Source organism: Pelodiscus sinensis, chromosome 19, assembly GCF_049634645.1.
Source record: "Pelodiscus sinensis isolate JC-2024 chromosome 19, ASM4963464v1, whole genome shotgun sequence".
NCBI classification, from domain to species: Eukaryota; Metazoa; Chordata; order Testudines; family Trionychidae; genus Pelodiscus; species Pelodiscus sinensis.
This window is the reverse complement of record NC_134729.1, coordinates 26741352-26754616: the sequence shown is the minus strand read 5'-3', so window position 1 is coordinate 26754616 and position 13265 is coordinate 26741352. Positions and strand designations below refer to the sequence as shown.

Genomic DNA, 13265 nt, shown 5'->3' with positions numbered 1-13265 from the left:
TTTAGCTACATCCAAGAGCTCACTGTTGTGTTCCTCTTGATTACACAAGGACGCGGTCTGATTGCCTGTCAGGTGGCTAATTCTGCTGTCAAAAACGTCCTTAACACTTTTTCCAATGTATTTATTTAGGCTTCCGTCCCTCAGATGTAGCTACTACTACAAACCCTTCTCCCACGGGGACTTCAGGGAATGTGGAATATAAGTTCAACTTCAGAATAATCAATGCAAACCTGAGCGACACAAATCCGAGTTCTGCGTTCTACCAAGCACTGCAGAAAGACATCACCACCAAGGTGAGATGCCACCTTGCAGAAGCTTTTCTGGCCAGTCCATCTGATGCTCACACCCACTTCCAGAAACAGTTTGATTAAAGTGTTGCCATTCAACATGGTGACTAAGAAATTGTCAGTGTTTCAAATTTCCATCAGTTCAGCTGCCACTGGCTGGGTGTTGCGCAAAGTGACTCATGAGCAGCTGCAGGATTTGTTATGATAGAAGGGATCCCCACTCTTCAGTGCATTCACAAGAGTTGATCACCAGTAAAAAAGACAAGTGTGAGGCAAGGCAGAGGCCATCTATTAAACCCAGTCTGTTGGCACCTGAACCTTAATGACCAAATTCAGGAGTAGGCCCAAACTGATCCCAACTGGTGAGTGAGCTACAGGTCCTCCTCCATGCCTGCCCCATAGAGCACTCCGTTACACCCCTCCCTAGAGAAAGTGCAACGTTAGCTCTGCAGGTTGTCCCTTCAACGGCTGGAGCGATAACCAAGTTGGCAGCCCAGAGATCCACCTGGGGTGGTGATGGGATCAGAGGAGACAAAGGGCTGCCCTGCTCAAAGTCAGTTGGAACAGTGGGAACACTTACAACAAGATGCACGTTTCAAATGTAGACTCAGTCACATCTCCAGCCAGCCGAAAGCATCTGGCAGGAGGCCCCCTGCCTCTTGGTAATAACAAATTCTGTGTTTGTTTCAGATGAACCAGCTGTACACAAAGAGCAACCTTACAGACAGATTCCTGTTTTGCAATGTCACAGGCTTGAGGTTAGTGCGACGATTCAGTTGGTTATGAAACCGCATAGATGCTCAGGCCATTCTCTGGGCACCATGCTCCCTTGCTCTGGGCAGAATTCCTCTGAGTGCCCAAGTTTGCCATTCAGTTTATTTCCTACCCCGTCTGAATAACGTGCAGGAGCCAGCCCCTTACCGCTTCCCTCTCCCAAACATGCCAAGGTTTAAATATCAGGGATTAAAATCAGCGAAAGGCTTGAGGCCCTGCCTCATGCCTGTGCCTTAGGGGTCAGACTCTACTTCTGGGAGCAAGTTTGGCTATTCAGGGGCTCTCCAAGAACACGCCTGGGTTCAGAGCAGCTCTGCCAGCCCTGGGAAGTGCTGCTGGTGCCAACAAACTGCCTGTGTCCTTACCGGCATTTCATGCAATTCGCCTTCTTCACACACCTGGGGTGGCAGAGAGACTCGAGGTACAGGACTCCCCAGCTCTCTCTCCTCCAGACAGGAGCCCCCTCCCCTCTCCTTCCCTCCTCCGAATCTGTCCCAGGCTGGTGGGCACCAAAAGTCCCAGCGGCTTGTGGCTGGTAGGGAATGAGCTGGGTGGTTCTTACTCCAGTTCCTAAAAGATGTGTCCACATCAATCCCCCCACCCTACCTCCCCAGGGATCCTTGCCTGGGATTTTCAAGGGGAGTTAAGCACTGACATTCTTGGGGTTTGAACACCTAACTCCACTAGGGCCCCTTTGAAAATCCCAGTGCTTGTTGGCAATCTCTGTGCTGGGTTCGATCACAGAAGTCCCCTGCTGTTGTCCCTTGGTGGGTTGATCATACCACCAACGCCGCTTTCTTGCTATCTGGGGAAATCCTGCTGGGCCAGATCCTCTGTTGTACCCCAGACAAGGCACGGAGCTGGGGTTACCACTGCCCTGCAGAGCAACACAGACACTGAACCAGCTCAGCTCTAAGGGCTCAGCCCCAGGAAACCAACCCCGAAAAGGAACCCAACCCCCAAATAAATCCCTGTTAATCTGGGTAAGTTTTACAGAGACAGCTCATAAGGTCAGCCCCCTTCGTCAATGAAAGAGGGGGATGCAAAGTGGTTGCTTCCCCCTTCCCCTGGGCTAATAATAAACAAACACGTTTTGATTATTTACAAAATGTAGAATTTAAGAGATTGCACGTGGAAACAGTCAGATCAAGGTAATTAAAATGAACAAAAAAAGGCATCGCTAGTTCTAATCCACTAAGACACGTGTTAGATGCCAAATCTTACCCTAATCAGCTGTTCTTATCTCAGGGAGAAAGCTTCCTCAGAGTTGATCCTCGGCTTTTCGGAGCTCTTCACTGTCAAGTATTCTCTTGGGGTGGGCCAGGCAGGGTCAAAGGCCAGCTGAAGACAAGGACTGATGGCTTCCCACTGCTTAAACAGACTTTCCCTCAGGGTGGGAGTCCCTTTGTAGGACACCCCCCACCTCCAGGGAAAATGCCAGGTTCAAGGTGGAGGGCATGGTCACATGTCTTTCTAGGACCAACCACAGTTTGGCTTTCAGGACAAAGAAGGACAAGTCATCGGTTTGAGAACCAAGTCATTAGGTACTCGAAGTACCACTAATGACCTCATTAGCACATTTAGAATGGTGCACAGACTCACGCTGCATATTTCTAACTTCACATAGGATGAGACGTGCCCCAAAACAGGATATACACGTTCAGCAGATTGTAACATTAAAATGGATCGGTTTTGTGAGGTATTTGGTCTTAGGCGTCTTTGAGTTATGCATATTCATATTTATGAGCCAGTTTTCATAAAGCTTGGGGGGGCATGACAATCTCAGCAGAGGACACAGAGCTGAAACCCCTCTCTTTTAACACCCCCTCCCCCGAGCTGGCCCCTGTCGGTTTAGGAAGGCTGGTGTGAGACTTTGGAAGGGGGCAGGTGGCTGGTCTGTGGCTACAGAGAGACCCTCTGTTCTCCAGGGCTGTAGCCAGCACTACGTTAATGTCAAACCTCCATGAACATTTCAAATAGCTGCGTGGCCCTAAAAAGGTGATCGTTGAATGTGTAAGAGCCTGCGCCTCTCTGCTTCCAGGATTGGCTCGGTCGTGGTCGACTGCCATTGCTTCTTCACGTCAGCGACCAGCTTCAGCCAGGAGAGTGTTCTAAGCGCGTTTCAGGCTGGAACTAAGAACGTAAGCGCACAATGGCTGGAAGGCCGTTACCAGCTGCAGAACGCCACAGTGACCGGTACGTATGCTGCATGGGAGAGCCCGCTGCTCAACTTCCATTCTGGCTAATCCACATTCCCACGGTACATTCGAAAGCTTCTGCCTCCAAGTCCTTTCTTCACCTCCACTGAGAACTGGCCACTTCCCTGGTCTCAGCTCATGAATTCCCAGAGCGCAAGAGCCAGTTTTGTGGCTCATCGAGTTTGGCTCCATCCAACATGTCAGGTCTCCACGCTCAGTCTTCCATTGCTAGGCAAGGGGAGGGGGAATTGAATCCGTCCACTGGGATTTCGTAATGTTTGGACAGTTTGAATTTTTAAAATGACACACAAAATCCCAAAGCAATGACAGGAAGGGTTTTAAACACTTTGAAGTGGGGCCTTTCAAATTCCCAAGCCCCCGGGGAATTCAAATGTAGCTAATGCCTCGAGGTTCCTTCCAGTCTTCCAACTTGAACCAGAACAGCACCTCTAGGCCAATGGGCCTTTGCCTGCACCTCTTCGCCGTATTGTTGACTGGCTTCTTTTCTTCAGTCTCAGTTTTGGAGCCAGAAATCAAACCAGTGACTCGGCCACCTGTCAGTGCTCAGCAGGAGACTTTCAAGTTAAATTTCACCATCACTAACCTGAATTACACGTCAGATCTGAACCAACCCACCTCAGATCTTCATCAGAAACACAAGCAGAATATTGAGAAAGAGGTAAAGTTCTGTGGTTCTGCAAATGGGTCCAATCCTGGTCCCATGGGAACTTTGTCATTGGTTTCACTAACAGCAGAGACAGATTCCTTTCTCTGGTTCTAAGCTAACTTGCTACACTCCTGTTAATGCCACCATGTAATATTTGCTTTCCTTCTCCTCCCAGCTTGACAACATTTTCAGAAAAAGCAGCATCGCGAAGTACTTCACTGGCTGTTCCGTTGACAGTTTTAGGTACGTCCCTTCTCACGGGCTGTCCCTTTACCTGCCAGTGAAATGCTTATTGAAAGTCTGACTGGGGAGCCTATGGAGGGTCACATGATGTGAGGGTATTGCGTTTGTCTTTCTGCCCTAAGGCAAACCCCAGTTAGATGCATGGGGCGGGGGGGGGGGGGGGGGGGCGGGTACCAGAGAAACAAGAAAATCACATTCACACTCCTTTTTTGGCCTCATCTCAAATATTTCTGCAAATCCAAAAAGCTTGTTTTTGGGGGTGGGGCTAGGAAAGTCTCTTTCCTGCATAAGTTCTCTCTAGGCAGAACCAGATCATTTCACCCACCTCCAAAACTCAACATTAAGGAGCTGTGCAAAAACGTAACAAGAATTGACCAGCTCAGGCACAATGCCCACTAACCCGCCCTTCTCCACGCGCCCTGATGATAACGAGGCTGCAGGAAGCAAGAGTTGGACTTGTCCAGGGTGAAGGGAACTTTGCAAGACCCTAATAGCAGCTCCTTCCTCCTTCTCCAATAAGAGAGGTGACTTAAAGATGAACCCTGGCCAGTGTGCTAACGAAATCTTGCTCCGCGATTCTCAAGCATGAACACCACCCTGGCCTATTTATCATTCATTGATGCTCATCCTTCTTTCACCCTCCCCATCTCACTCAGTACATTTCAGAATGAGCTGTGTCCTCCTCCTCCATCAATGGTTTGTGGCTTACATTTTCCAGGTCCATCTCTGGGAAAAGGTACACTGGTATTAATGTTGTCTGCAAATTCATGCTGGACAGCACATCAAAGGCCTTTAACAGAGAAGCAGTGTACGCGGAGTTTGAGCGAATAACCAACGGAGGGACTCAGCTAGGGGCCAGCTACCAAATAGACAAGGAGAGCTTGCTTGTGAACGGTGAGTGGCCTGGCAGAGCCCTGGAATCAGGCGTTCCTCGGCACGTTGCTGGGATGGACTTTCTTCTGGCATTACTGAGTCTGCTTTCTTGTTTTCCTGTGCTTCACAAGTTCCCCTTTTCTTCCCAGGTTATTCTCCTCTCATCACAATGACAGGCGAGCCCAGCAGATCTGGTAAGTGTTCTGAGAAGCCATTCACATGAGAGCTGCTGACCAGAGGTTGAGCCTCAGAAAGTTAGTACGAACATGCTCAGCCATGAGTTTACTTGGCGTATGCAGGGACAAGGGCGTCGAGAAGTGGCTCTCCTGGTAGGCAGGCAGCACTCAAGCTGTGCCAGTTGAAATCAGGGATGAGCGGCAGATTCCCGGAGTCCAGTAAATTGCTGAAAGTGGTTCCAGTCACCATTTGGGCTGGTAAAACTGGGCCTCGTCAGTATTTGCAGCAAACATGAGTCTGGCCCCGGTGAAAGGAACTCTCATGCATATCTGTTCCAAGTTTGCAATGGATACGCCATGGCCAGGCTTGTGTTCCTCCTCAAGCCCCCGATGATTATAGAGTGAGACCCGAGTGTCACAGCCTGCAGGCAGCTAACCCACCGCATGTGGCAGGTAGAGAACAGGAAGGACTGAGCTGCATCGAGAGACCTGATCCGTGGCTAAAAGGAGAGCTGGTTTTCCATGAACCATTCGGTCCTGGGCTGCCCAATGCCTGCTCTCATGGTGTTCCGGGGTGTGACGTAGTGTTGGTACCTTGCTGGTTGCTATGCTGGGGCTGGGGGTGACCCCCACTGGCTGCTGGCTGCAGCACGGCCCAGCAGGGCAGGGGATGAGTCATTATGCAAGGGGGCTTCTGAACCTGTCTGACGAGGTCTTCCCCAGGGAGCGGAACAATGGGAGGACAGGGTGTGGAGCCCTGGCTGAGGGCAGGGCTGGAAGTGAGGGAGTTAGTTTCTGTCTGGGAGGACTGGGTGTGGAGCCCTGGCTGGGGGCAGGGCTGGAAGTGAGGGAGTTAGTTTCTGTCAGACAGGCTGGGATTTAGGGGCCCAGTCTCCCCCATCTCAAGAGGGGCTGAGGCATCTGTGCTGTGCTGTATCCTGGAGAAGCAATAAACTCCCTCTATTCTACTGGCTGGCGGAGTCTGTCCATGCCGCTACGGGGGTGCAGGAGACGGGAAAACCCCAACGCGCCATCACACAGGAGTGTGGGCATTTTCACTGTAAAAACTCCTGGGCCCCCTGCCATGCTGCACGCAGGCCCCTGCTCAACCATCCCACGACTGCAGCACAGAGCCCTGACCCTGAACACACCTAGCGAGCATGTTAACACCCAGCCTTTTCCCTTCCCCTGTTGTCAAACCTCCCCTTGACGCTGAGCGTGTGATCTTGTGTCAGAGCACGGCGACTGTGAATGTTGAGCTCTGTCATTTACCCTTTTGTCCTTGCAGAGCTCCCGTATTGGGCGATAATCCTCATCTGCCTCTCAGCATTGCTTGGCTTGATCATCCTCTTCCTCCTGTGCTTCTTGGTAAGTGCTGCCTTTGCTGCCCGTTTCCTCCGAGTCCCAGGTACCTTTGTGGCCCAATGGCTGGGGCTGAGTTAGGGAACTGGGCACCCTGGCTGATTTACACACATTGAAAGTCAATCCTAGCCATGAGTTAGGAAGCAAGAGAACACGAGAGAGGGCAACACACATGGGAAAAGAACCAGTATTTGGGGCCAAGCCCTCCATGCCTCACAGAGGGAGCATAGAGGAATCTGACCCTTGAATAAGTTTTAATAGGGCCCCACCAAATTCATGGCCATGAAGAAAGTGTCTCAGACCATGAAACCTGATCTTGTATGTGCTTTTACAGTATACGGCAGATTCCACAGAGACCAGCATTTCTCAAATTGGGGGTCCTGACTCCAAAGGGAACTGAAGAGGGGGGTCACAAGCAATGATCCCTCTGATCTTGTTCATCCATGTTCCCTCCATGTGTAGAATAATTTTATATGCACCGAGGCATGTGCACCACCAGGAGAAACAAAACCCTAGCTGTGGGTGCTCTGCTGATCGGCTGGGCAGCACTGGAATTTTTCCTAAGCAGCCGCCTAAGCGCTCAGCTTACAGGGAACGCTGGTCACCAGGTTGTTTTAGGAGGATCATGATATTGACACCCTACCTCTGCGCTGTCTCCAGACCTGGGCTGCCAGCTACCAGCGGTCTTTCTCCAGCTGTCCAGGTTTGAAGACGGCACCCTCGCCAGCAGCAACCCAGAAGTGAGGGTGGCAGTACTACATCCCCCCCTTCAATAACCTTGCAACTCACCCACAACTCCTTTTTTGGTCAGGGCCCCTATCATTACAACACTGTGCAATTTCAGATTGATTTCTGGGATTTTACATCCTATGACCATGATATTGACTAAATGGGCAGTGAATTTGGTGGGTTCCTAGTTATCAAGGAAGAATGTTGAAAAGCCTAAAGGAGGGAGATGGAGAAAACCAGGAAAGTGGAGTCAAGCCCAGAACAGACCAGTGGCTACGTTCTCCCGTCCCTAAATCTCTGCAGAATGCTGGACATGGAGCTGAGTGCAGGAGGTTCAATATATTTTTTTAAAAGACAAATTCCAGCATCGGGGATCACCAGAGGTGAAAGTAAGGCAGCTCCAGCAAGAGTTGGCTGAGCTGTGGGAGAAGCCAGCAGGGAGCTAGTGAAAGAGCCGGCAGGGACCTGGTTCCAATAGGACAGTACCTGTAAGAAATGTAAGTTCTTTTCAACCTTGGGAGTTCAAACTTCTTAGCAACAGGAAGAAAACTGCGGTTCCCTTCCAGGGTCAGACTCCAGCTGCATTGCTGCTGCTGGGATTTGGATGGGTGGATTCTCTGCCAGTCTCCTGGAAGGGTTGCTATTAGGGTCTGAGGGTAGGGAGGAAAGCGTCTCCTTTTTCATGTCCTCTGTTCACAACACAAGCTGTGTAGCCTGCCTTCCCGATAGGCCAACAAGGGCTGCAAAAGAACATTGGTTCATTGCACTCAGAGGTCCAAGAAGGAAACAGCCGGCCATTCTGAACAAGAAGCTTTGGAAAGGAGAGAGACTTCCTGGGATGAAACCAAAGGCTCTGCCATGTGGTGGTGTGATTTTACCCGTCCGCCTCTGTAAAATGGCGATAATTTCTACCAACCTGCAAAGCACTTTTAGGCCCTCAGAGGAAAGGTGGTACAGCAACTCACATTTCTCTCATTAACGCTGCTTTCTTCCCACCAGATTGCCTTTTGTCTGAGAAGAAAGGCAGGCCTGTACCAGGTCCAGCAGGACCTATACGGGGTCTATTTCCCACACCTGGACATGAGAAAAATGCACTGACGTGTTGCAGAGATGAACTCCGTGCACCCAGAAGCGCCTCTTCTTACGGACCCACTCACCCACCAGGAGAGAAAAAATGTTTACAACTGCAACAAAGAATGTTCTGTGTCTCCCTTAGTAAATTATGGTTAGCCTGGACTCCTCTTTTCTTTTGGCCTTGATACTGAACATCTTTGCACTGATCTCAGCCATGATTTTGTATTGTGGAAAACTGCCGGCAGTGCAGATGTGTTGGGAAAAGATATTTATTTTTGTATGCACTGTGCGGTTTTGAGCAAATGTTATACTTCCAAAAACCAAACCAGAAAATGAAGTGACCACTAGATCAATGCAGTCTACTGTGCTGCTCAGTGTTAATGTATTTTTTTCTGAAGGGGGAAATTAAATTAGTTAATTTATGGTATTTTAGGTACTAACTATTGTAAATGAACAAAACAAAGAAAATGCACTTTAATTCTACCTTGTTTTTTCTGCTTTATAATTCAAAATGAAATATGTCTATATTTTAAACAGATGAGAAACATAATTTTATATTTTAAATGATGCCAGATTTGTGTTTGTTAAATATGCATTATGAAATATAACTCAGAGAAATTGAGAGACAGTTGTGCCATGTCACTCAGGGTAGAGACTATAACACAGATTGCAATTCAGAAATAAAGGATCAGAAATCATTCTAAGAACACTGGGAGTTTATTTTATTCAGCCTCTGAAATGCGCACTGTGGGGTTCTCTTTGCTTTTGGGGTGGGGTCACAGAACAGGCGTCAAAGTTTGTCCTTAAGGAACCCGTGAAATAAATTCATTCAGGTCTCCCACATTCCAGGCTAGTGCAGGGCTATTGCTCTTTTGACTAATGCCAGGCCCGCCGATGGGGGCGCGTAGGGGGCATCTGCGTTGGGGCTGGTGATTCCAAAGGGTGTACGTGTGAATGATTGGGCTTGTCTTGCAGCAGCAATAGCAACTGGAGCCCCGGGCCCTTTTAAATCACCATGGGAGCGCCGTATGATGCACTCTGTGTAGCTCCAAAGGCCCTGTCCTCCTGAGGCCCTATCCCTTCCACGAGCACCGAGCCATCCCGCCCTTCCCCAGCCTGGCCCAGGGGCCTGGCAATTCGGTTGGCCCCCTGATTAGTGCACACGCCTCATACTCTTCAAATTGACGGGGCTGGCCATTGGATCATACTACTGGATTCTGGCTGAGCGCAGACCCTCTAGTAACTTTAAGACCCTGATTCTCCATTGCCCCGTGTGACGTAGTGGGGGTACCTGGCTGGTTTCTATGCTGCTGGCTCTGGGGTAACCCCCACTGGCTGCCGTGGGTACCAGGACCCAGCAAAACAGGATGAGTCACTATGCAAACCAGTATGGCCAGACACCCCCCATGGAGAGGAACAAAGGAAGGTGGATGCTGCCCTGGCTGGGGGGCAGGGCTGGAAGAAGGTTAGTCAGTTGCTGTCTGAGAGCATGGAGGAGAGCCTAGGGGCAGGGGCTGGAGTTTAGGGGCCCGGTCTCCCCCATCTCAAGGGGGCCTGAGGCACCCTAGCCCAGCTCTGTGACCAGATTCCATCTTTGCTGTGCTGTATCCTGGAGAGGCAATAAACTTCCTCTATTCCACCGGCTGGTGCAGTCTGTTTGTGCCATTTCGGGGTGCAGGAGACGGGGGACCCCCAACCCGCTGTCACACCCCGTATCGAGGGCAGCCGTTCACAGCTGTGCAATGTGTGAGACACTGCCATTCTGCGCGGGGAGCATTTTACACCCAAACTTTTCTCCAATGTCCCTGGCTGAACAAAATCCTAGGAAACAAAAAATCAGCCCTGAGCCTTTTAGAACTAGCATTAAGGAAATACAGATCCAATAAAAGATATTACCTTATCAAATATTATGATATCAAACCACTGGCCAGCTTGCAGATCGTTAAACAACCTCTTCTGCACAGCAGAGATTAAAGAGAGCAGGTAGACCATTACATTGGATTTTTCCTACTACGAAAAGTTATCTGTAATAATAAAACCAGGCTGTGTGAGAAATTGATACACATTTAGGAGTTCAAAAGGGCTAATTTCCCAAAGATGAGGAAACCTCTGAATGAAATTGAGATGATAAAATTAGTGGGAAAATGTGATTCAGAAAGGGGGAAATAAGATAGCAATTGGGTTACATTAGAAGTTATGAAGTGCATAAACATGATAAGGGAAGCTAAAGACCAGGGAATAATTCATGGCTGACATGGAGGAGTTTAAGTATATTAGGAATGAAAGAAGTCCTAGTTTAGGCCCATTGCTAGATGGAAATGGTAAAAGTTAATAACAATTCAGAGATGGCAGAAGTGTTCAATAATTTTTTCTATTCTGTATATGGTATTTGTAAAGAAAAAGGATGAGATTTACTTATCATATGAGGATGATGTAGAATCATAGAATCCTAGGGGTTGGAAGAGACCTCAGAAATCATCGAGTCCAACCCCCTGCCCAAAGCAGGACCAACCCCAACTCAATCAGCCCAGCCAGGGTTTTGTCAAGCTGAGGCTTAAAAACCTCTAGGGATGGAGACTCCACCCCCTTCCTAGGGAACCCATCCCAGCGCTTCCCCACTATAACTTGAGACCATTGCTCCTTGTTCTGCCATCTGCTACCACTGAGAACAGCCTCTCTCCAGCCTCTTTGGAACCCCCCTGCAGGGGGTTGAGGGTTGCTCTCAAATCCCCCCTCACTTTTCTCTTCTGCAGACTAAACAAGCCCAAATCCCTCAGCCTCTCCTCACAGGTCATGTGCTCCAGCCCCCTCAGCATTTTGAGTGCCCTCCACTGGACCCTCTCCAATGCATCCACAGCCTTTCTATTGTGGGAGGCCCAGAACTGGACACAATATTCCAGATGTGGCCTCACCAGCGCCGAATAAAGGGGAATAATCACTTCTCTGGATCTGCTGGCAATGCTCCTCCTAACGCAGCCCAATATTCCATTTGCCTTCTTGGCTACAGGGCGTCCTGTTGACTCCTATCCGGCTTCTCATCCACTGTAACCCCCAGGTCCTTTTCTGTAGAACTGCTGCTTAGCCAGTCTGTCCCCAGCCTGTAACAGTGTTCGGGATTCTTCCAAGTGCAGGACTCTGCACTTGTCCTTGTTGAACCTCATCAGATTTCTTTTGGACCAATCGTCTAATCTGGCTAGGTCACTCTGGACCCTATCCCTGCCCTCCAGTGTATGTACCTCTCCCCCTAGCTCAGTGGCCTCTGCAAACTTGCTGAGGGTACACCCTGGGGGGGATAGCTCAGTGGTTTGAGCATTGGCTTGCTAAACCCAGGGTTCTGAGTTCAATACTTGCAGAGGCCATTTGGGGCAAAAATTGTCAGGGATGGTGCTTGGTCCTGCTGTGAAGGCAGGGACTGGACTTGATGACCTTCAAGGTCCCTTCCAGTTCTCAGGAGATAGGCAATCTCCATTAATTTATTTTTAATTTAACCCATCCCCTCATCCAGGGAATCTAGCAGGTTGCCCCAAGGATTGGTTCTAGGACTGGTTTTGTTCACCTCCATTCCCTCGCCCAAGGGGGAGAGAGCCCTTGTGGGGACCCAGGCCCTGGAGAAGGGGAGCAGGCGGCTGCAGAGGGTGGAGAGAGAGAGAGATGCCCTGCAGGGTTAGTGTTTAATGGGGAGGGTGTGTGATGAGGCGTCTGAGTTAAAACCCAGCGGTGGGAGAGGGCTGGAGGGCGGAGCCGGCAGCTGAGGCAGATTCAGCCAATTAGGGCCCAGCTGGGGCTGTATAAATCAGGGCTCCGGGAGGGAGGAGAAGAGGCTCTCTGGCTGTAGGGGGGGTGGAGCAGAAGGGGTCTGGCTGCTGGGGAAGCTGGTGGCTTCCTGGGGCATGGCAGGCAGGCAGACAGAGCGCACGCACGCACGCACGCTCTGGCCTCACTCCCAGGTTACAGGCCCCAAGATGCTCTCGCAAACGAATAGCAAGACGTAAGGGGAGTGGGTAGAAATTACAATGGGCTTTTCAGGACCCTCCTGGGGAGCTGCAGAGCCAGCAGCTGCCTGACTTGGGAAGCCTGGCCAGGCTGGTGGGTGAGGTAGCAAGTACAGACTCGCAGGGCTGGAAGGGACCGCGGGGAGTCCTGTAGTCCAGCCCCGTGTGCTGAGGCAGGATTAAAAACGACTCGCGAAACAAGCCCCAGATGGACTTCCACACGGGCTCAGTGTGCCTGGAGCAGAGACCCGGGAGCCATGCTTGGCTCCTCTCTGCCATCTGCAAAGATCACAGCGAGGCCAGAATCGCCTCTTGAGTAACATCAGTGGGGGGCAGTTAGGTAACTCCATCTTCATAGCCACCAAGAAGGGTAGTGAAAGGCAGCTTATCCCAAAGAGACCTCTGAGAGGCCAGCGGCTGGTCACAGCTCGCAGTCGCTACTGGCGTAGGCCAGATTCCAACTAGCTCTGTAAGTGGGCACGGCCCTTTGGTCACATATTTACTGATAAGTAAAGGCTTGTTTTCTGCCAGTGACCTTTTCTCTCACACCCTCACAAAGCCACCCAGGTGGGGCGTGGACTGCCGGTGTTGTTCTTCCCAAAGCAGCTGGGCCGGGGCCATGGCGTTTTGGTGCGATGGAGCTCTGAGGTGAGCCAGCGGGGCCTGGCGGTCGTGACGGCGTAGGCAGCAATCCAAGATGGCGACAGAGTGGGCCACTGTGGTGCTTTACCTCAGGACCGTCACAGAATCAACACCAAAAAGGGTTTCAATGCGTTGGAACCGGGAATGACCCAGCATTAGAATTTCAGAGTGAGGCAAACCTCCGAGTGACAGAGCGAGCCTAGCAACAGGGGCGAGCGCAGACCACCGCTGGGTAGCCCCTGCCACCG

At 50.5% G+C, this 13265-nt stretch overlaps 1 protein-coding gene across 1 annotated transcript in view; it reads left to right on the top strand.

Moving 5' to 3' along the window:
* MUC16 (mucin 16, cell surface associated) overlaps window positions 1-8545 on the top strand; it is a 129141-nt gene extending 120596 nt beyond the window's left edge. Inside the window, exons 153-161 of the mRNA XM_075903397.1 lie at window positions 130-293; window positions 978-1045; window positions 3103-3257; window positions 3772-3938; window positions 4102-4169; window positions 4888-5063; window positions 5192-5236; window positions 6507-6586; window positions 8309-8545. Coding sequence (XP_075759512.1) covers window positions 130-293; window positions 978-1045; window positions 3103-3257; window positions 3772-3938; window positions 4102-4169; window positions 4888-5063; window positions 5192-5236; window positions 6507-6586; window positions 8309-8407 — 1022 coding nt within the window. The 3' untranslated portion in view covers window positions 8408-8545. The remainder of the gene's footprint in view (window positions 1-129; window positions 294-977; window positions 1046-3102; window positions 3258-3771; window positions 3939-4101; window positions 4170-4887; window positions 5064-5191; window positions 5237-6506; window positions 6587-8308) is intronic.
* Window positions 8546-13265: the final 4720 nt, after the last annotated feature.